Source organism: Oryx dammah, unplaced genomic scaffold, assembly GCF_014754425.2.
Source record: "Oryx dammah isolate SB20612 unplaced genomic scaffold, SCBI_Odam_1.1 HiC_scaffold_25, whole genome shotgun sequence".
In the NCBI taxonomy this organism is placed as follows: domain Eukaryota; kingdom Metazoa; phylum Chordata; class Mammalia; order Artiodactyla; family Bovidae; genus Oryx; species Oryx dammah.
In genome coordinates this window covers 99,701,564-99,722,576 of record NW_024070209.1, presented here as the reverse complement: position 1 = coordinate 99,722,576, position 21,013 = coordinate 99,701,564, and the positions used below count along the sequence as shown (strand labels likewise).

The following is a 21,013-nucleotide window of genomic DNA, read 5'->3' as shown; positions in this document are numbered from 1 at the left end:
CTGTCTCTGTGTCCTGGGCTGAGGCGCCCCGGACTACAGATTTACACACAGTGAGCTCAGCTGGGGAAGGCGCTCCCTCCTTCTCCGCCCAAGGATGGCGACCCGATGGCCCCTCCCTGGCACAATGGGGGCCTTCGGCCCCGGCAGGGGGGTCACCGCACAGCTGGTCCCCTCCCTCCACAGGTCAAACAGACGGCCACAGGCCCAGTGACACCCAGAGCCCATCCGGCCTTTAATTCCTGTCCTGTCACTTCTCAAGTCTCTTGAGAAGGGGGTGGGGGCGGGTCTAGACGGAGAGGCAGGCTGAGGATGGGGGTCACAGAGGCCTGGGTGGAGCGGGGCTAATGAAAATGTAGTTGGACTCTTTGAAAATCTGGGAGAGTCCCAGTCTCTTAATGAAATTTGCGTAACAAAAGCTGCACCGGGAGTAACAATGGTTTGATTCTTCTTTTCAAATTTCACAGAACTTACAGAACCGCTCTGCTCTTTGGGGTGGGGTAAAGCCAGAATACCAGGAGAATTTGGAGCACAGGATTTTATAAAACTGGAGAAGAGTCTGTAAAATCTGGAGTAGGGCACCAGGGAGCCTCAGAGGATCAGCGTGAAGGCTAGAGGCCAGTCTCTGTGTCCCCCTCCCCACCCAGAGTCAAAACTAACCTGAACCTCATTTCCTTGTAACGTGTCCACAATCCTTCACTCCCCCGCCTGCCCCTCACCCGCACGGCTGGAAACCCACGTGTACACAAGGCATCAAGGCGAAGGTGAGTAAGGGGCCCCGTCAACAGGCACGGCCTGCACCTCGTCTCCTCTCATCCTGAAAGCACCAGGGGAGTCTACGAGGGCCCGGGAGCAAAGATGGGGCCTGGGTCTGGCCGTTCTCCCTGAAGGCAGCGTGAGCGGCCCTTGGCATCACAGGAAGGAAACCAGGCGGCTGTGGGCATTCAGGAAAGCCTGGCTCAGCATCAGTTTGGGCAGGATGCTAGCTGGGTTTAGGGTGGTGCTCAATTTAAAAGGAAATTCATAAAAAGAGAAGCCCAGCTGACCCAAAGGCTGAATGGATGGTTTTCTTGAAGATCTGCTTCAGTGTAAGGACAGTGTCCCTGCATTTTCTGCCTCGAGCAAACACATGGTCCTGGGGGCAGCGCTAGCCAGCGCGAGAAAGTCGTAGTCTTCAGCAGCTTCGCTCTACTTCCGGGTCGGTACACGCCCCTCCCGGCCCCCAAACTACTGACCTTTACCCACAGGTTTTGAATTTTCTTCTCTGCATCGTGAAAGGTAAGCAGCTTCGCTCCTAGGCAAGAGTGTTTGGGGGGACTGATGAAGAGCTAAGAATAGGTGGGAGACCCTTCCACTCACTGCACAGCCTACTTCTGACCAGACCGCTTGGTCCCGGAGCCAAGAGCACGAAAGGGCGTGCATGCCTGGGACTGAGAACCCGCAGGCCCAGCCAGCAGCCCCCTCCTTCAGGTCAGGCACTCGGGCCTGCAGCCCCAGACTCTTCCCCGAGGCGCAGGGCGCATGCTAATACAGTGAGGAGGCACCGAAAAACTGTGAGGGGCCGGAAGGAGTTAATTTAAGTTCATCTTCCTGCAAAATGAGGTCACCAGCTTGGCACATGGTGGCTGTCTCCAGGCACATTCAGCAGCCTGCTCCATTCTTCCACCTGATGGGGGGCAGAAGCGACCCACCAGTGGCCCCCCGGCCGGACGTGAAATCGTAAAGCAATTAATCAAACCTGCTAAAAGGCCTGGCTGACAAGAGCAGGGCTGGCCACACTATCTGTCACCATTGCTGTATTTATCATGGAAATCCAGCAGGGGCCCAGGGAGGCGCAGCGTCTGTCCAAGGGCTGTAGTGGGGGGGTGGGGGGTGGGGGGTGGAAGCAGGCCTGCCTGCGTGTGGCGCCCCTCACCCCGGCACCTTTCCCAAGAAAACAGGAAGACCTCAGACCCAGCCCTTGTGGGGAGGGAGTTACAGAAAGACCCCAGCTACTGCCCCAGCGAAATGCATCCTCGCTTCCTGAGGCTGCCCCTGGAGCAGCAGGACACAGCGTCTGTGACTGCTGCATTCTGCCGCCTCCCTCCTCTGGGGACCACTCAGGAGGACCTTACAGAGGACAGAGAGGCTGTCCTGTGAGTGCCGAGGCGTCACCGACTACAAGCAACTGTCACAGCACCGACAGCAAGGCCCCGCCAGCTCTGGAGAAGACACTTCCCATGAAACCTTCACTGACATGACGGTTCTCGAAAAGCACAGAAAAACCTAGATCTGACTCTCGAACTCCAAGGCGTCAGCTGGATTTAACGTCATGGCAGTAGGCCAGCTGACGGTCTGCGTCACATGTCTGAATGATCGCAGCATTTGGGCAGCTAACAATGTCCACTGAACACCTCCCAGCATAAATACGCCCTGCCAGAAAATCAGAACAAACTCACGTCATTCCTACCACCTCTGAGAGGTTAATAACCAAGAGACAGCACAGATACAGGAGATAAAATGTTTTAAAAGAGCATAAAACACACAGTGTCCGAGAGCAGGGCCCAGAATGGACTCTGGAAGACGACCGAAGGCCAGCTCGGGGGCACTAGCCTCGGAGCCTCAGCTTTCTGGGGGTGAAGATGTCCCTGGGCTGTGTTCCGTGGGATGCCAGCACCCCTCCAACGGCTAGAAGATGCCTGGTGATCACAGAAATTGGGGAAACTCTGGGAGAAAATGGTTTTTATATCTTCCATATGTTGTCAAATACATACAAAAGGAATGAACTGAGAAGCAAACAGAATACCGGATGCTGAACAAGAGTTTCCTGCCAGCTCAGGGGCTCTGCCTAGAGGGTGGAGAAGCTGGGCCTACTGCCTCAGAGGCCCGGACCTGCTCTCAGCAGCCCTTCTTGCTGGGCCCGGACCTGCTCTCAGCAGCCCTTCTTGCTGGGCCAGCTCAGATGACCCAGAGCCCGGCCTGCTTTCTCCCTTGCTTTTCACTGAAGAAGAAGCCACATTAGCCAGTAACAAGGGCTTCTTACCTAATGTTCTCTAAAATGCCTAGAAACAACTAACAAATCAATTTTTATTTCCCTCCACAGGGTGTCTGTCTCATGGTAAAGATGCTGAAAAGATAAAAGTCATTTTCACGTATTGTGTCAATACAGACCAAAAACCCAAATCCGTAAGGCAAAAAGTGACGCACTTGGCAGAAAGCAATCTTCTTGGAAGAAATGATGTGAATGGTTCCTCCAAGTTCCTTGCAAGTGAGTTAATCCCCAATCAGTCCACTGACAAACAGTCAGGGGGCCCTCACCTGTGCCTTTCCAACAACCCAGGCTGCTTCAGCAGGCAGCCGGTCTCCCTTATACAACATCTGTTTCCACATGGTGAGGAAGTACTCGCTCTGCCCCGCTCATGAGAAGGCCCAGGCAAGGAGGGTGCCTTGGAAGGCAGCGGAAGCCTCGCACCTGGCCCCTTTGGTCAAAGGTAGAAAACGGCGTGAACCTCGTGCTTCGGAGGCACTGGGTGTGCGGCCTGTCTGCCTTCAGGCTGAGCAGCCAGAGGGGGAGCGCCAAGCCCCCGTGGCACCGCTTACCTTTGCCAATGACGAGGCCGCACTTGTCGGCCGGCACAGTGTAGGTCACCTCCTGGGCGCCGCCGGGGGTGCCCCCGCTCCAGTCGCTGCGGCCGCGGCCTCTGCCCCGGGCCGCTGCCAGGCCTCCGAAGCCGTCTCTCTCCTGGAAGGAAGCGGAGCTCAAGTGGCGCTTCCCCGCTGCCTCCAGCATGAGTTTCCCCCTCTGGGGAGGAGGCTAAGCGACAGGACACGATCAAAGCCACACATCAGGACCTGAGCACCTCTCCCACATTTCAGATTCTGACGTGCTCCTTTAAAACCAGGATTAACACAAATCACAGGAACATTCGAGGAGACATGCGCAGACAAATTACGTGGTTACATAAACAGCACCAACACACCCAGCTAAACCAGGCAGTCAGGTAGAAAGCCTGAGGTCTGAAGCCCAGTGCCCTGATCTGGGAGTTTTAATCACTGGGGCCCAGTCTACAGGTATCAGGAGCTGGTTTTCTCAGTGCTGAGCCTACCAGAAGCCTGAAGAGCTACATATGGGCTTTTGAAAGTGACACGTAAGTGGAAAAGGTGACTTCGGGCCCTCCCCCGACAAGGGTTTGCTATAAAGAACAATTCAGACACTCCTCTGAGAATCAGAATACCTTGCAATTCCAGGTGGCGCTAGTGGTAAAGAACCTGCCTGCCAATGCAGGAGAACTAAGAGATGCTGGTTCAATCCCTGGGTTGGGAAGATCCTCTGGAGGAGGAAATGGCAACCCACGCCAGTACTCTTGCCTGGAAAATCCCATGGACAGAGAAGCCTGGTAGGCTACAGTCAATGCGGTCGCAAAGAGTCGGACATGACTGAGCAACTTCACTTTCCTTCCTGGAGGAGGAAATGGCAACCTACTCCAGGACTCTTGCCTGGAAAGCCGCAAGGACAGAGAAGCCTGGCGGGCTACAGTCCATGGGGTCGCAAAGAGTCGGCTAAAGCGCAGCACCTTGCAATCCAACCAGCAAGTGGAATAAAAGGGTTAAAAACAAAAGCAAACCGACTAAAACTGGTTATCTCACTCCTTAAAAGAAGGAGGGGATGCCAGGCACACCCGCCCGTGGTCTGGGGCTGGAGGGACAGAAGGCCCACATCCAGCGGCCAAGAGAGGAAGATCCCCTTCTCTCCAGGGCAAAGCAGCCATTCTGGCCTCTATCCTGTGAGGTGCTCAGAAGCAGCAGCCCTGAAAATCTTTTCAATGTTGAAGGCAAACCCGGTGGAGCTGAGAGCTCCTTCAGGGAAGGGGCAGCTCGACAGACTCGTGACAAAGCGCAAAGTGAACCAGCTGCCGTGGGCCAAGAGTGAACTGAATGTCTACCTGGAATCTAGACCAGCAGGAAGCCAAGCTGACGACCGCCTCCTGCGGCACTCTGCTTTTATGAGCGGCAGACAACCAGCAAACAAGGTGATTTAGCGATCTACATGAGGACACACGCAGCAGACTCTCTACAAGGGGATGCCTCGGGCTCTGGGAGACAAGGCTGTCTCCTCCTCAGCTCACAGCTTCGCAGTTCCGGGATCATCAGTTCTTACCACCAAGAAGGATGTCAGAGAGGAATCCGTGCCTCTTCTCTGAACCTGCCTCATCCTAAGAACTGCCTGGGGACTATGGGCAAAGCCCAACCCACTCCTGGATATTCTGATTCAGGAATCTGGGGTGGGGGGGGTGGGGAAGGTGGTGGTCCATTGATCTGTAACCTCAACAGGTATACCCCCAGATGACTCAGGGGATCATGTGGGGTGTACCACCAGGTGCAAACAACCTCCCTGGCTTGCTGCTGAGAAAACTATGCCCAGAGGGGCTCAATGGCTAGGTTGCCAAAGGCCACAGGAAAGATGGTAGAGCTGGGATGATGGCCTCTAACCTCTTGCTCCCTTCTTCAGCTTCTACTGCTCTGACTTTTCCTACAACCTAGGGGACATGACATGACAACCGACCAGCAGCTACAGTAGCTCCCCAGAGCAATGGGGAGTATGGGCTACACAGCGGGGAAGGTGCCACAAGAGCCCGCTCTCATTCCAGAGAAATGTGAACGTGAGCGTGGACTCTGGTGCCTGAAGACAGCTTTAAAATTCTGGCAGATGACGAAGTGCCTGCTAAGAGCAGACTTGACTTGTTTTATAATAGGTGTGCCCGGCTGTTCGAAACCCGGCCAGCTGCACTGTGAATCCTCCAAGTAGCTTAAATAGTCAGGAACTTACTTTTGTGAAGACAATCTAGATTCTGCAATAATAAAAAGGCAGAATAATAATAAACAGGCAGGGAAAAAATAAAATGAAGGCAGTTAAAAGACAGACGGAGAGAAGCTGCTGGCTGTAATCTTGGAGGGAGGTAACTGATGAGAGTACTGGTTTTTAGAAATGGGACTTGAGAGGAGGCGACTGCTCCAGGGTGCTTCTCCAGGGTGAGACATGAGAATTCTGGAGAGGCGGACCCACCTGTGCTGTGAGAATAAGCTCGCTGATGACATGTGCTGCGTGCTGGCATCGATCCGGGGGTCCCATCACCTGTGCAGCTCTCTCCGGACTAATACCGTCATCTGCGGAACAAGATGGGAGAGATGGGATTAGGAAAAGCCCTGCTTCAGGAGGAAACAAACATCAATCTGATTTGCAGTCAGTGTTCCTGCCACCACTGAAGGGGTAATAAGAACACATCTCTACATTTAGGACACATTTTAGGCAGGGAAACATGCATGGCTACATCTTTCTGCACGGTCTCTGTCAAACCTCATAATGCAATTACAGCCGTTTAAAAGAGGTATCACAGAACTTCCCTGGTGGTCCAGCGGTCAGGGCTCCGTGCCCCCAGCGCGGAGTCGGGGGAGGGCCCAGGTCGGATCCCTGGTCAGGGAACTAGATCTCACATGCCGCAACCAAGACACAGCGCAGCCAGATAAATAAATGTTAAAAAAAAAAAAAATTATAAAAAAAAAAAATTATAGAAACTAAACTTGAAAATAGACTTGAGCTATGACAATATTTCCCAAGTATGTCTATCATGGTTTCCCATCTTCAGAGAGATGAGGAAAATAAAGACACTGTAGATAATTTTGCTCATGACAGTAAATTTGTAATACTTAAAGAACTGTTCTTAAGATTTTTTTTTTTGGCCACGCCACGGGGCTTTGTGTGATCTTAGTTCCCTGACCAGGGACAGAACCTGGGACCTCCTGCACAGAGCCTTAACCACTAGACCACCAGGGAAGGCCAAGATTTTTTTTTTTTAATGGTTTTATCTTTAATTTTATGAAATAAAAAATAAGGTGTTTGCTCTTAAATCTTTAATTAGCAAATTAAAAGCTGGAAATGCTAATATTGAACCCCACTCCGTTAACTTTTACTGGTCTAAAGAAAAAAAAGAAAAAGGCCTGGACACTCCTGGGCTAGTGTGTTCTGGTACATGAAGCGTGACCCTGCCAGCAAATCCACAGAAAGAAATGAGGGCCGGAGGAGAAACTGGATTGGAAATCTGGTAATAGAACGTTGCTAAAGAGAGAAAAGGTGAGAGAGAGAGCAAAGAACACACACAGTGGGCTAACAAAACAAAGTCCTTGTTTTGTGAGGTGTTCTTTACTTCTTCATAATGCTGAAGATTTTGAGAATCATCAAAACCAACCTGGTTTGAACTGAATTCTCACGCCGGCATCGTTCTGGATCTTCTTGATCATTTCCCCGTTTCTCCCTATCACAATCCCGACAGCAAACCTAGGCACAGACACCTGAGCACAGAGAGACACGGCCTCATCAGCACTGCCCGCAGACCCGTCTCTTCTGCAGGTCTGGTGCAAGTGTGTGTGCATACAATGACTTTTATTACAACATATTCCTGGAAATGATACAGAAAGCATATTTTTTTTCCTCTTAGGGAAAATGTTGTGGTTGATGACTGTATTCCTGTCCATTAAATGCATCTAGCAGGTGTGAAACTTGATAAAAAATAGTTACAAAAATGAAGTAAAGCAAGAATAAACCTGATAAAGAGTTTTTAAAATAATTTAAGATTTATCTTCCAAATTCTATGAAATAAGCATAAATGTACCATACACGTTGGTACATGGTCCTTCACTCTTTTGTGGTAAAATACATGTAACATAGTACTTATCACTCTAACCACTGTAAATGTGACATTTCAACAGCATTAAATACCATCACAGTGCTGTGGAACCATCGCTGACGCCTATGCCCCAAACCTCCTCATCACTCCAATAAGCAGTCGGTATCTGTGAAACCACACTGCCCTGGTAACCTCTGTTCTATTTTCTGTCTCTCTGCCTAGTCTAACGCTTCATGTAGGTGGAACCATATGATGTCTGACCTTCTGCATTTGGGCTGAGTTTATCAAGCATCATGTTTGCAAGAGCCACTCATACTGTAGCAACATCAAGGGTATATTACAACCCCATTCCACCTCATCAGTAAAATAGGCTTAGCGGTTAGATACGATCACAGCACAGGTCACTGCAAAAACCTGGACTTGGTCTTCATCTGGGCAGCGGGGTAAGCCTTGAAGCACAACCCCAAGCCAGGGGAAAGACCCCAGTCCCTGAAATGCACGCAGCTGGCATCCCTCACTACAGCTGACACTCATTCCATACACCCCCAGGGAAGCAAGCATACTTATCGGGTTTTGCAGATGAGACAGGCGTTAAATAACTTGCTCAAGGTTGAATGCTAATAGAACGTGGCCTTCAACCTTAAGCTTGCCTACTAACCTGTAACTCAAGCATACCTCTATACTGCCTCCTCCCATTCGAGAGCTGAAATCACTGCGCACACCTCGAAAGTCAGCTTGGTCTTTCTCTCGGATGATTTCTAAGACCATTTCTCTTGCTTGCTGCATAAATACAGATAAAAGGCATTAAGGAAAACAGTCCTGAAAAAACACATGACACCAGGTGAAAGATTAAACCCTCTTACGTTGGGCTCAAAGCCTCAGAAGGTGCTCAGCTGTGGGAGAACTCACTGTGTTGTATGACTATTACTGATACCTGGAACAGGAGCAGGCTGCTGGCGAGCAGCATGGCGTGTGTATCAAATCTCAAGTGTCCACACAGACAAGGGTCCACTGTCTGCTAAAGCCTCAGGGGGTCAGAACACTTGGGCTGGGTCAGAACTCGATTACGGTCGTCCCACTATACTTCCAGGGTGCCGTCTCTTTCTGGCAGGGAGAGGGGGTATCTGAGCGCTCTGTGGGGGAGCTTTCTCAGCAGAAGCTTCGGGGAGGTCAAGGGAAGAGGTCAGCCCGGGAGCCTGTAAATACCTGCCGGCTCGCAGAGCTCAAGTGTCTCCTCCCACTGGCAAACCCACACCCCACACCCGACCATCTCTAAGGCACATCCAGGGTCCTCTCCCCCCGGAGGTCCCTGAGTCAGTCCATCCCGCCCGGGCCAGCACCAGTTCCAGAGGAGCCGGGGCGAAGGAGCAACCACGTGTAACAAGTCAAGGTCTTGTGGGAACCCAGAAAGGGTCAGAGTTCTGGAAAAATCAAATCAAACAAGAAAAACCAAAACAGCAATGTCCGAGGACATTTGGAGAAACTGAAATAGGACTGACTGTACGATGATGTCATGGCATCACTACTATTTTCCTAGGCCGCTTTCTAATAAAAAAGGGAGCTTTATACATACTGCAGGATTTAGAGGTAAAATGTCATATGTGTGTGCTCAGTTGTATCTGACTCTTGGCAACCCCATGGACTTGTAGCCTGCCAGGCTCCTCTCTCCATGGAATTTTTTACACAAGAGTATTGGAAATGGGGTGCCATCTTTCTTCTCCAGAGGATCTTCCCAACCCAGGGGTTCAACCCTCATCTTCTGCGTTGGTGGGGGGCTTCTTTACCACTGACCCACCTGGGAAGCCCAGAAAAGTCACATGGTACCTGCCATTTACTCACAAATGGTAAAGCAAAAAAATAAAAAATATATACACACACACACACACACAAATGGTATAAGCAGGTTGAGAGTATTCAGATGTTCACTACATTATCTTTTCAACTTTTATATTTGCAGTTTTTCATAATAAAAAATTTGGAAAATTAAAAAAAAGAAAACCCAAAGAATAGTTTACCCTAAATACAGCAGACAGCTTCTCCCAAATAAAAAAATAAAGTTTTAAAATTAAAAAATAAATACTAAAAACTTTCTTTTATAATAATTTTCTTGCAAATTCATGAAACATCAATGAAATAAGCTCTCTGCCCAGGTACCTTTCCTACAAAAGCCAAATGTTCCACTAGCAAAGCTAAGAGTGGAGGTTTTCTGGGAGGTGGCTTTTCTGCAGTCCAGCCAGTCCTTCCCTCCATCCAAAGAGCTCTACGACGCACAGCAGCGGAGGCCACAGGCTGGACTGGATGAGCCAAGTGTGGGAGGGTTAGGTACAGTCTTTCTACATTTAAAGAGGCTGGAAACTCTGGGTGACCTGACGGGGCTGAGTGAAGGGCGGGCGTGAAGGGCCGCGTTGCTGACCGGAACTTAAGCAGAGCAGCCACCGTAATCACCTGCCCTCAATCCTGTTTTCAAATCATTGTTTTATATGAAGACCCTGACCAGAAAAAAGTGTTATCAGATGGTATCTACCAGGGGCTATCACCTGAGCTCAGCTGAATGGCAGTGTTAAGTACTAGGGGAAATCTTTTGTCAGAGACTGGTAGCCTCGCCCGGCTCGCAGCCCCAGAGACTCTACAGAGGACAGCTGTTGCTGCCAGGCTGGCTCTCCAAGGTGTGTTGCTCTGGAGAGATTCAAAATGCAGCGAAGGCCGGCAGAAAAACGAGCGTTCGTGTCTCACGGGGACAGACATGCTCCCACGCCCACTCCTGCCAACAGTCACAGAGCTGGAGGGCGGAGCCCCTGGGTGACTGAGACCTGAGCCCCTGCCCGCTTTCGGCACTGGGGGCGGTCCTTGGAGGCACACGGGGTGCCTGCAACGACGGCACGCACATGCCTTCCGTGGTCCGGGCATCTTTTTAGTCACCTCCCACCTCAGCCAGCTGTCTTGTCGAAATGGGTCGAGAGAACAAACAAAAGCCACAGGGAGCCTGCATCTGAGCTGATCACAGGTCAGCATCAGAAACTGCATCGGATCAGAGTTGCATCAGCCAACAAAACTGTGTTGTGGACAAGCTCTCTGCATGTGTTGCCCCTGCCGCAGCCTCCATGGATGGGCTGGCTCTGAGCACTTGAAACATGGCCTGTGTAAATAAAGGACTCGCTTTTTATTTAATTTGAACTATTCCAACAGCCACATGTGGCCAGCAGCCCTGGTACCGGGCAGCATGACCCAGTTCTTTTCACCCTCAAACTTGGAGTGAGCAGACAGCTTACCTTAAATCAAGGACCACCCCCCTTATGATTTCCCAAATGACATAAAAACACAAGTATACCACCAAGTGACGCCACCACACCCGGGACCTGCCTGACCCACGGTTTCTCTCCTACCTGAACTTTAAACGGGTCTCCGGTGATGCGAAGGGGCTTGTCTGCTCCCGTGGGCAATGGGCCGTCCTGGATCATGACCATCTTCACGCCGGTCCGCTCCTGTGGGGCCACACAGGTCCTCAGCAGAAAGCCTTCTGGTTCCGAGGACTGGGCTCTGCGACAGCACACAGGCCACAACCCTGCCCTGCAACTTCACAGGCCCTGAGCCCTGAAATAAGAGCTTGTTCCTAATGAAATCCGGCAGCAAAACGAACTCAAACTCACGGAAGCATCCTTCTAGTCCCCCTCGCCGTGACTGTGACTATTGCTATGCTCAGCCATGGAAATCTCCATCTGATTACACGGTGCAGCCCCGGAACTTGCTGGGGGCGTTAAATCCTAAAGCACGCCTGGCCCCACATGTCTCAGATGCGGGAATCTGGAGCTCAGAGCAGTTCATGCAGCATTTATGCAGTAGTGGGCACCTCGCTCAGGGTCTCACATAAATAAAGATAATGCGCATTACTTTAGTTCATGACAACAGTGAGGCCAGTGCCTCCCTGCTCTTACAGACAAGGAGCCTGAGCCTTAGAAAAGTGCACGACTGCACCTATGGCCTGGCAGCTAATGAGCAGGAGTGCTGCTAGCTCTGGACACAGGATCTTCATCTGAGAGTCTCTATAGGGCTTCACTGCCGCAGCGGGTGCTGCCTGTTCAGGGGGACCCCAGGCCTTGGTGTCACAGCTGGCATCAAGCCTGGCCACAGTAAATGTTCAGGAGTGTGGAAGCCCCTGGGCAGGGGTTTCTGGGGGAGCTCTGCACCGTGGGGCACAGCCAGCCCAGCTCGGGCAAGCCAGAACCATGACCAAAGCCCCCGAGCTGGGAAGATGAAGGAAGCGAAGGCCTGCTGAAGCGCTGCTGGCTGGGGGTCACACACCTGCAACTGCTTTATCGTCTCCCCGCCTTTGCCGATGACCAGACCCACTTTCGACGCTGGGATGGGAATCTCCTGGACCGTGCTGTTGCCGTCAACGTCATTGTGAAAGCCGGGTCCGTTCCGACAGCGGTCCACGATCTGCCCCAGGAGCCGTTTGGCTTGTCTTTGGGAGGGAGAAGAACCACGAGAGAACTAGTGGTTAAGTGAGTGCTCTGGGCGCCCAGGAAGGGACAAACAGCACCGGGGAAACACAAGAAGGGGTCAAGGCTGCCCTCCAGCCAGCTCCAGCCGTTGCCCCCACTACCCGGGAGGTCTCTGCCATCCGCCACGCTACCAGGCTGGAAGTTGAAAGCAACACACACCACAAGAGCAACGTCCCGCCACAGCCCCTCCACGTCTGCCCTTGCCCTTGTGTCTCGTGTGCATGCCACACACACGCCTGCCTCCTACGCAAACGTCAGCAGCCTCGGTGGCAGAGCCTACCTTTGATCCCCCTGCGTCTCTCTGCGCCCCAGTCCAGCACAACCCTCCTCACAGAGCACACGCTCAACGGACGGTGGTTAAATAAGGGCAGAAGAGAAAGCAAGGAGAAAGACGGGATGAAAGAAAGAAAGCAAGGGTTAGTAGTCGTCATCTGAATCCTCAAACTCCGAATTTCTTCTCCATAACCAACCAGACTGCTTGGGTGACTTTTCAGCTAGGGCTAAGAGTCACTAGCTCAGTTTCAAGGGTGGGGAAGAAAAGGAGGCAGGGCTCCGGTTCAAATGCAGGGCCATGTACACCTGCTTGGTGCTTTTCGGATGGTCAAAAGCCTGCATTCCCCTGGAATGTTATGCTGATGTACCTGGAGACAGTGGGGGCGGTGGGGTGGGGGGAGGGGGAGGGAAATTGTAATGGTGAAATAGTACAACCCAGCCTACTGAGGTCCTCTGTGGGGCCAATTTCCTTTTCTGCACCAGAATCTCCCCTGGCTGTTATTTGCAGTGTTTGTTCTTTGAATCACCAGGTACAATCTATTTTGTGGTTCCTTTAATAGCTACTGAACAGGCTGGCTGTACTGCGCACTGAAGCAAAAAAAAAAAAAAGGTTTCCTACTCAAGTTATAACCCTGCTGCCTCGACTGCTTGGGCAGAACAGGAAGCAGGAATGTTTAGAAGAGGAGGAAGAAGGTGAACGGCAGGAAATGGATGTTGCCTGTTGTAGTCCTGAGCCTTTGTGTAGAGTCAGCCGTGTGCATCTTCTCAGTTACAGCAGCTTTTTAATATTTTGCCTGTGTACTAGATTAACCTGCGTTGGAAGAAAAATGCCTTGGCTCCAGCGAAAGCATCCCGCTTGCCCTCTAATGCACACCTGCCAGGGGTGTTTATTCTGGTTCACTGCTTGCAATGTTACAGCAGAACAAGAGAATTTAAACTCATCTAGACTCCCTGAGAAAGGGAGACAATAAAACAGCCCTACCTACTGAGCCAGACATAATCTCGGCACCCCGTCCCCAGACGCGACGCTGCTCCGGAGGTGGGAAGAGGAGACGGGCAGACTCGGGGTGAGCACCTCCCTCTTCCCAGGAGGTTCTGGGACGTAGGAGGCCCGCGTCTGGTACAGGTCTCCGGGCATGTGGGTACAAGAGCAAGGCCTGTCCCAAGGCTGCTCTAAGGGCCCCAAGAGGCAAAACACCCTCTGGTTGGTCCACAGGGCCCTCTGAGTGGGGCAACGGCCACCAAGAGTAGACTCATTGGGTTCACAGATATCAGAAGGGCGATGGGACCAGCCCCAGGCAAGAGACCTGATGCCAGGATTCTCAACGCTTCCCAAAGTGAGAGAGGCTTAACTGATCCAAACCTGCTCAGGTAAAGGAGGTTATTAACAAGGAAGAAGTGAGTTAATGAGAGCATTCAGGCAGGGTGAACGGACACTCTGGAGGACCTGCTTTAGGAAGTAGGTGTTATGACAGCTGTGAGAAATTCTGTAGGGTTTGGGAAAAAACAGGTGATACCTTATGTGTTTAAGGTAACAGAACAACTCCCCTGGCGTGGCAACCTCCCAGCTCCTTCTCTAAGGAAGCATCTGCGTTTTGTGGCCAGACTGTGGCAAAGATCGACAGTATTCAGTAACAATTCTGCCCTTCCATTTCTCCCCAGCTGGGGAAGGAGGAAGAAGAGTGAAAAGGAGAAAGTAAATAAAATAAACTTACTCAATACTTTCTGGGGTTCCGGTAAGTACACAGGGCCTCTCTGGAATCCCAGAACTCTCTACAAGAAGAATCAAGAAGACGAGGTGTGTTGGTGGGCATCAGGCAACCGTGTGCCTTCGCCTCTGTGTATAGACTGTCTCTTTCGGGCTGGTTCCTACACCAGCCCCACAGAAGCGCCAGCTCCCAGAAAAACAGTCTGCTCCCGCTTGCGGAGAGAATTTGAAGCTGGGAGCTCCAGCCTGGATTCTCCAAATAAAAACAAGTCCTGCAGGGGGCAGCGGGAAGGATGCAGCCGTGGGCTCTGCGTTGGTCCTGATTACCAGCCTCAGCTGCGTACCTGACCCACGAGTGTGCTAGTAAGTGCCAGAGTCACTTAACCCGCTGCTCCTCAGTTCGTCCACCTGCAGTGAAGTTTAAAGGGTACCTGCCGGCAGCTCTGAGGCACACTAGTGTGGAGTTTAATGGTATCACGTCAGAGTTATTACCAGTAACCGCACAAATATTCCAAGGGAACAGTGGCATCCATGTGGAATTGGTTCTGGGCCATTTGACGAGAGGGAAAAAAACCTTACTTTCCAACACCACACAGGACCCTTATTCTGTTCCTAAAAAAAAAACTGCCTCGGGAGAGAGGTTCAAGGGGGAGGGGACATATGTATACCTGTGGCTGATTCATGGTGATGTATGGCAGAAACCAACACAACATTGTAAAGCAGTCATCCTCCAATTAAAAATAAACAACAACAACAAAAACCTGCCTCTGAAAATTCATATTCAAAAAAATGAAAGACAAATGGCCAACAGCAGCAACTGCCTTCGAGACACTACAGAAGTATCTTTTAAAATGACAAACATTTCTGTTGTCAAATGTCCTCTAAATCCTGTCCTCTGCTGTGGAAAGCGGTCGAACTCAGATGATGAAATTATAAATGACAGTAACAACTCTTCTTCCTCAGTTTGTGTCTCTCCATCTCACGTGGTCAAAATGACCCCACTGGGGAAGGTCCTGAGCTGTGTTTCACACGTGCTCACGGAGCCAGAGCCTCCAGCCGGCCCCTTCCCATGAAGGGCCAGGGACCACCGACTCCAGGGGAATGGTAAGCAGACCCCAGCAGTGAGCCCAGAGCCACAACCACTCCTCCAGGCCCCACTCTGCCTGACATCACATTCTGGTGCAGAAAACAGAGGTCCGGGACCAGCAGGTGTTCGGGAGGGACCACACTGGGCCCAGAGCTGCAGAGGGTCTGTCTCCCCAGAGGCCAGACGGGCAGCTTCGCCAGGACCTGTTTCTGCTCTGGTTTTTCTGGTTCTCACCTGGGAGGCCAGCTCCACTGCAGGGGAAACAGCCATCGCATACACTTACCAAGCCCCTACAGACTCCTAAGCAACACGCAGAAGTACTGCGTCTGAAAAACTTTATAATAAAGACTGGTTTCTACCACACTGAGATCTATGAAAAAAGCAGCCCTTACCTGAGGCAATCTGAATTTTGCAACCAGATTCTGCTTGAATCCGCGAGATCTGCTCACCTCCCCGGCCGATAACTGAAACAGATGAAACAGGGTCAGGATATGCCCCTTACTCCACATTTAACCATGCGCGGATGACTTCATTAACTCAACAAACATTTATACTTGGCTGGCGGCACAACAAACCAGCGAGCCACAGAACTTGTGCGTGAAACACAGCAGACAGGAAAGGTACCCCAGCTGAAGTCGGCGGGGAGCCCATGGCCCAACATTCCTGCGTGGAGTCCCGCTTTGGGGCAGTGCTTTGGGGCTCTGAAGAACGCAGTGTGCAGAGCATTCTGCTACAGGTGACAGACACGCTAAGGGGATTACAATGAACACGAGGGACAGGAATCAGGGAAAAAGCAGATAACATGGATACTTACTAAATCCAACCATTTTATCAGGCACTTTGAATTCTTCTGTTATTACTGCCCTAAAAACAACAAAGAACATTTTGGAAAAATACACAGAATAAAGAATTCTGCAAGCATTTTCAGCTCCCCAAACTTCCCATATTGGCAATCTTAGAGGACAGAGGTGTCAAGTAAATCATGCCAACATGGCCAACAAGTCTACAACCATCTGCAAAGGCAGCCCCCCTAAAGACCCCTTTGATCAATCACTTCTTGCAAAGACCCAAGCCTCCCCTTTCCCTATGTCAGAGCAAGAAACCTCTTTCATGAAACCATCAGCTCCACTAAACACTGACTTTTCTTCCTACAGTTACCCTCAGCAGTGCTGAACAGCTGAAGGTCCTCTGCGGCACGGGGCGTGCTTAGCCTTCGATTCTGGTCTCCCAGATGGAGACAGACAGCTACTTGTCAACAGTCCTGTTTCCCATCTTTTTACTGCTTTCTGGCCACCCTCTAATTTATCTGCCTCTTGGGATGAGACGTCCCAAATGGAACCAGCGTCCCGCTGAGGCCTAATTGGGGCTGACCAGTACAGAATGATTACCTCGCTTATTCCGCAAGGGACTTCTGTTAAATGCTACCCCATCCATTATGGGCCTTTTTTTTTTTTAAAAAAAAAAAAAAAAAAAACCTGCTGCACTGGTTCTTTCAAACAACTCTTCAAATTTTGCCATATAGTCTGTTGTGGACAATATCCAATTTGCCCAACACCCCAGAAAGCAATTAAATCTAAACATTTACCTTAGGAGGAAAACTAAATGCAAGTAGTTTAAAAGAAAAAAAAAAGCAAGCACTTTCAAACCTCCCTCACACAGCTGGATCTTTACCCATCACGTAAAGCACTGGATCAAGCACATGTTCTCAGGGAAAGCACAGCACTTGGCAGAGCCGCGGCAGCATGAGCAGCGCCGCCGCTGCAGCCCGTGGGCTTCCCGTGCTTTCATCCTCATGCTATACATGCAGGAGGGTTCTCTAGTCTCTGGGGACACGTGAATCCCTGGCTTCCTCAGCAGTTAGACTGTAAACGCTAACGCCAGGTCTCGGCCGGCCTGAACGGTCCACTGGACGAGAGGCCCAGGGCCCTGCTGGGACGTCCCCTGGTGGTGGTGAAAGGTAACCAGGCTCCTGGACGCGGAGCCGCCAGGCCGCTGCCTGCGCATGCAGCACAGAGCTGTCTACTCTCAGGAGACAGTCCTGGGGAATTTCCTAGAAGGCGTTCAGCACCAGCCCCACTCAAAAACTCAGGCAGCTCCTTGGCTCGCAGAACAATTTTAGCAGACTCTCTCTGAGGGAAAAATGTAGTTAAGATGAGCTGCCCTGGGCTCCCAGGAAGACAAGGCCTTATTATAAACCCAAGGCTGAAACTGCTCTAAGGAACAAAGTATGAACGTTTTGCAGAGTAAAATCCTGACGAACTACGGCTTTATAGGAAAGTTACATGTGATGCTAACACAATCTCAGTTAAATGACTGTATTTCAATTCATTAAAAAAAAAAACAAACAAATAAACAAAGCAAATGAAACAACAAAAAAGAGAGCTCCCAAACAGGAACAGAATACAAGCGGCTATAACTGTATCACCAGGGCTGAAGGTTAGGGAAAACACGTTATAGTAACGAGCATGCAGTCTCACGCCTCAGGGGAGGGAACCCCCCCCCCACCCGGGGTAGGTTTCCTCTTTTAGAAGGGTAGCATTGTGACCACAAATATCCTGTCTTACAGAGTGGCCTTTTTAAAGCCCAGAGGTCTCTGTATCTCTCTAAATCTTCAATGTTGATGGGAGAGTGGCGGGGGGAAACTGAGGAAGGGAAATCAACGGGGCACCCATCCAAGGTTCTGGGGTGAGGCTTCTAACTAGGCAGTGGGCGGGGGCACCCAGGCTTCCACATCCTGGGCCCTGACTCCTGGAGCAACCTAGGCTCCATCTTGGGAAAGCCCGGTCAAGTCACACTTCTTTAGCACGGCTTTTCTCAAGCAAAGAGGTGAATGATTCGCAGAACGTGAGGAAAACCATCCAATCAGGAGGACAATTGTCACATTCTCTGCTTTTAAATTCAACATACGTGGACAGAAAGAGCAGCTTCAACATCCCAGAAGTCTTTTAAGTTCAGTTTTACAATAATGGTTGATTTTTAATACCGAGTATCAGTTCATCCCTTCAGCTTACACCATATTGGAAAGGGCTACAAAAAAAGTTGAGTCTTAGAAAGAAATCTAGCCCATGGTTTTTCACACTCTCAACCTCTGACTTTCTAACACTCTAGTACAGATGGTGGATCAATAAACAATTAGAAATGATCAATAAATAATAAAACATAACCCACTGCTTACCTTTGATGTACCAAGGCCCCTAACTGGTTACCTACTGTGGCAAAGAGAAAGAAAAAAGAAAAATCAAAGCATTAGCACGGATAAACTAACTTCATCCTTACACGACTTCTTACCATTTCAGAGGGGGGAAAAAAAAAGAAAGGCAGAAAGAAAGCAAACAGTAATTTAGGCTCAGTGGCTGAAATGAATGCGTTACATGATATGAAACAGGAGGGGATGTCGTGATCAACAGTCTCTAACCCAGTGTCCAGCTGAACGCAGGATAAGAAATTGATCTGTGTGTCCACATGCTGAGCAGCCTGGGAGAAAATCCTGCTTGCTAAATCCCTCTCACTTCCTACCTCCCTCCCGCTTGGGATCCAAACTCAATGTAAAGATGGCCAGGGTCCCTTCTTTCCCTTTTTAAAACAAATGAGAAGATTTAACCTCCTAGTTCAGAAGCATTGTTAAGGACTGCTCCGTGGCAGCTGCAGTCGCTAAGAACGTGCACATATGTTCCTGCTGGCCACGCCACGGGGCATCCCCCCCACTCTCCCTACCCTCCCAAGAGCATAAGCATCTAAAGGAGAGGAATGAGGAGCTGGCCTCCTCCCTTCTTGGGCCTCTTCGCTGAGCCACCCTCACAGTCTGGGTGCTGCGGACACTAGGAGTGAGCAACTGTCTTTCAAGCCCATTTCACAGAGACGACAGTGGCCAACAGGCTCTAATTATGAAAACCAAGTCTGCAGCACACTCCCGCAACGCCACTTCTGCTATGCTTTTTGTTCATTTCTCCTCTTTCAGCTACTGATGAGTGTCTCCACCAGCCATCAGCAAAAAATGAATCTGCAGTATTTCTCTTTGGAAAATGCAGCCCAGGAAACACAGTCAGCAGACAATGAAAAAGTATAAATCCCAACTGCGTCACAAGGAACTGAATGAATCCTACAAAATGCTAACAAGAGCATCAAAAATACGGCTCCCAGCAAAGTTACGAGGAGGACAGATACACGCTAAGTGGGGAAGAATCAATTACACCAGCCTCAGAACAAAGACGGACATGTCTGACATCTGAAATCTACGGTTCCAACAGCTCTTCTTTCTGCCTGAACTTAACCGTGTCATTCTCGGACCGCAGAGGAGATGGTCATAGAACAACCAAGGCAAAGAAACCAGATCATGATGTTTTAAAAGGAGAAGAGAAAGCCTGGAGAAACACACAGCAAAAAAGTACACAAAGCTACTGAGTCAACATCATATTTCTCCTTGATCAATGGCACGATAATGGTCTACAGCCAAAACACCGACCTTATGTACTATGACCCTGCTTATCTCAGAGATAACAGCACTGCTTTTTATTGACTCTTAAACATTTTCGTTCTGGGCTTCCAGCGTGAACATGACGAATGCCCTCACCCCGCACAGGCCGTGTCCACGATTCCCGTTCTGTGTGAGAGGCGGACGAGCACCAGCCCGCGAGAAGACTCCTCGTCGCCCGCTCAGGCCCTGGACGCTGTGAGAGGATCGCCCACAGCAGAGGCAGCAGGCGAGAGGACGACACGCGGGAGGAGAAGGTCCACGACAGAGAGCCGCTGAGTCTGGTCACCTGCTCCTATTTAAGGGTCAGGCTCAGCATCCCTGCTCACGGTCAGAACTCTTTCCCTTGGGGTAAAGACACCAGTGAGGACAAAGAAACTGAAATGTCTTGACATGATGCCAACACCGAAGAGCGGGGACTAGTCCCTGCTTGGGGCAACGTGGCCGGACCTTGGCTCAGGGTCTGCCGCACTATCTGGTGGCCAATGACCTACTGACACTTCAGCTAGAAAAGCGGCAGCGGGTAAAGGGTGACACTGCCAGAGGGCTTCATGAGGTTCATGAGAACGTTCGGAGGGCTCCTGGTCAAAAGCCATTTGAAATTTTGTTCTCATCGAAAAAAAGGAAATTCCTTTTTGTCAGCAAAGTGTGTGTCACGGGTGTCACGCACACCGTATCATTTCTGACAGCCAACTGCTCCGGCGACAAGTGGAGGTGAGGTGCTTAGAGAGACGGAAAATACAAGGGCGCACACTGTCATCCCACGAACAGACGGGCTGCTGGGAGCCCCCCACTGAGGAGTGAAATCAAATTCAAATCCACACCCAACCCTTTAAGTTGCTGGACTCATTAAATAGCACAGATCGTCTCTCTCCTCCACGCAAATGCCAGTGCTCGAGGAGGAAAAGTGTGATTTAAAGTTTCACTCCCTTCTGAAACATTCCCATTTGGTGCCTAAAAATGAAAACCAGCAGTTAGGTAAGGGACACTGGCCACACTCATATGGCAAACAAACGGGGGGCTTCTCTCCGTCTTCAGGATGAACAGGGTCAGACGACGGAGGCATATGGGGACGTCGAGCAAGCTCGATTTAACAATTATAGTCATTTCACTGTAAAAAAAGGAAAAATGCTGAATGAAATCAATCCTACTTCCTCTTAATGGCACCCGCTGGTCATGGGTCACCTGGCCTCCAGACTTCCCGGCATGCGTGTGCAGTACACGCTCAGGTGCGGTTCTTACTTATCCTGCACGCTCTGCAGTGGGAGGCCATCTGGGCAACGGAAAGATGAGCTTCCCAGAGAAAACATCCAT

At 50.6% G+C, this 21,013-nt stretch overlaps 1 protein-coding gene and 1 long non-coding RNA gene across 7 annotated transcripts in view; both read right to left on the bottom strand.

Moving 5' to 3' along the window:
* FUBP3 (far upstream element binding protein 3) overlaps positions 1 to 21,013 on the bottom strand; it is a 47,679-nt gene that overhangs the window by 8,254 nt on the left and 18,412 nt on the right. For 5 of the 6 annotated variants that reach the window (XM_040225393.1, XM_040225395.1, XM_040225396.1 and 2 more), the window contains 10 exons: positions 18,404 to 18,437; positions 16,043 to 16,092; positions 15,621 to 15,692; positions 14,149 to 14,206; positions 11,958 to 12,120; positions 11,042 to 11,140; positions 8,334 to 8,438; positions 7,221 to 7,323; positions 6,041 to 6,141; positions 3,577 to 3,718 (listed from right to left, as the gene is read on the bottom strand). In XM_040225393.1, the coding sequence (XP_040081327.1) occupies positions 3,577 to 3,718; positions 6,041 to 6,141; positions 7,221 to 7,323; positions 8,334 to 8,438; positions 11,042 to 11,140; positions 11,958 to 12,120; positions 14,149 to 14,206; positions 15,621 to 15,692; positions 16,043 to 16,092; positions 18,404 to 18,437 (927 nt within the window). The remainder of the gene's footprint in view (positions 1 to 3,576; positions 3,719 to 6,040; positions 6,142 to 7,220; positions 7,324 to 8,333; positions 8,439 to 11,041; positions 11,141 to 11,957; positions 12,121 to 14,148; positions 14,207 to 15,620; positions 15,693 to 16,042; positions 16,093 to 18,403; positions 18,438 to 21,013) is intronic. The other variant, XM_040225394.1, reaches the window with a different exon arrangement.
* LOC120852100 lies at positions 525 to 3,532 on the bottom strand. Its single transcript, XR_005718476.1, has 2 exons — positions 2,903 to 3,532; positions 525 to 2,868 (listed from the first exon to the last, which is right to left on the bottom strand). It is a non-coding gene; the product is annotated as an uncharacterized LOC120852100 (long non-coding RNA).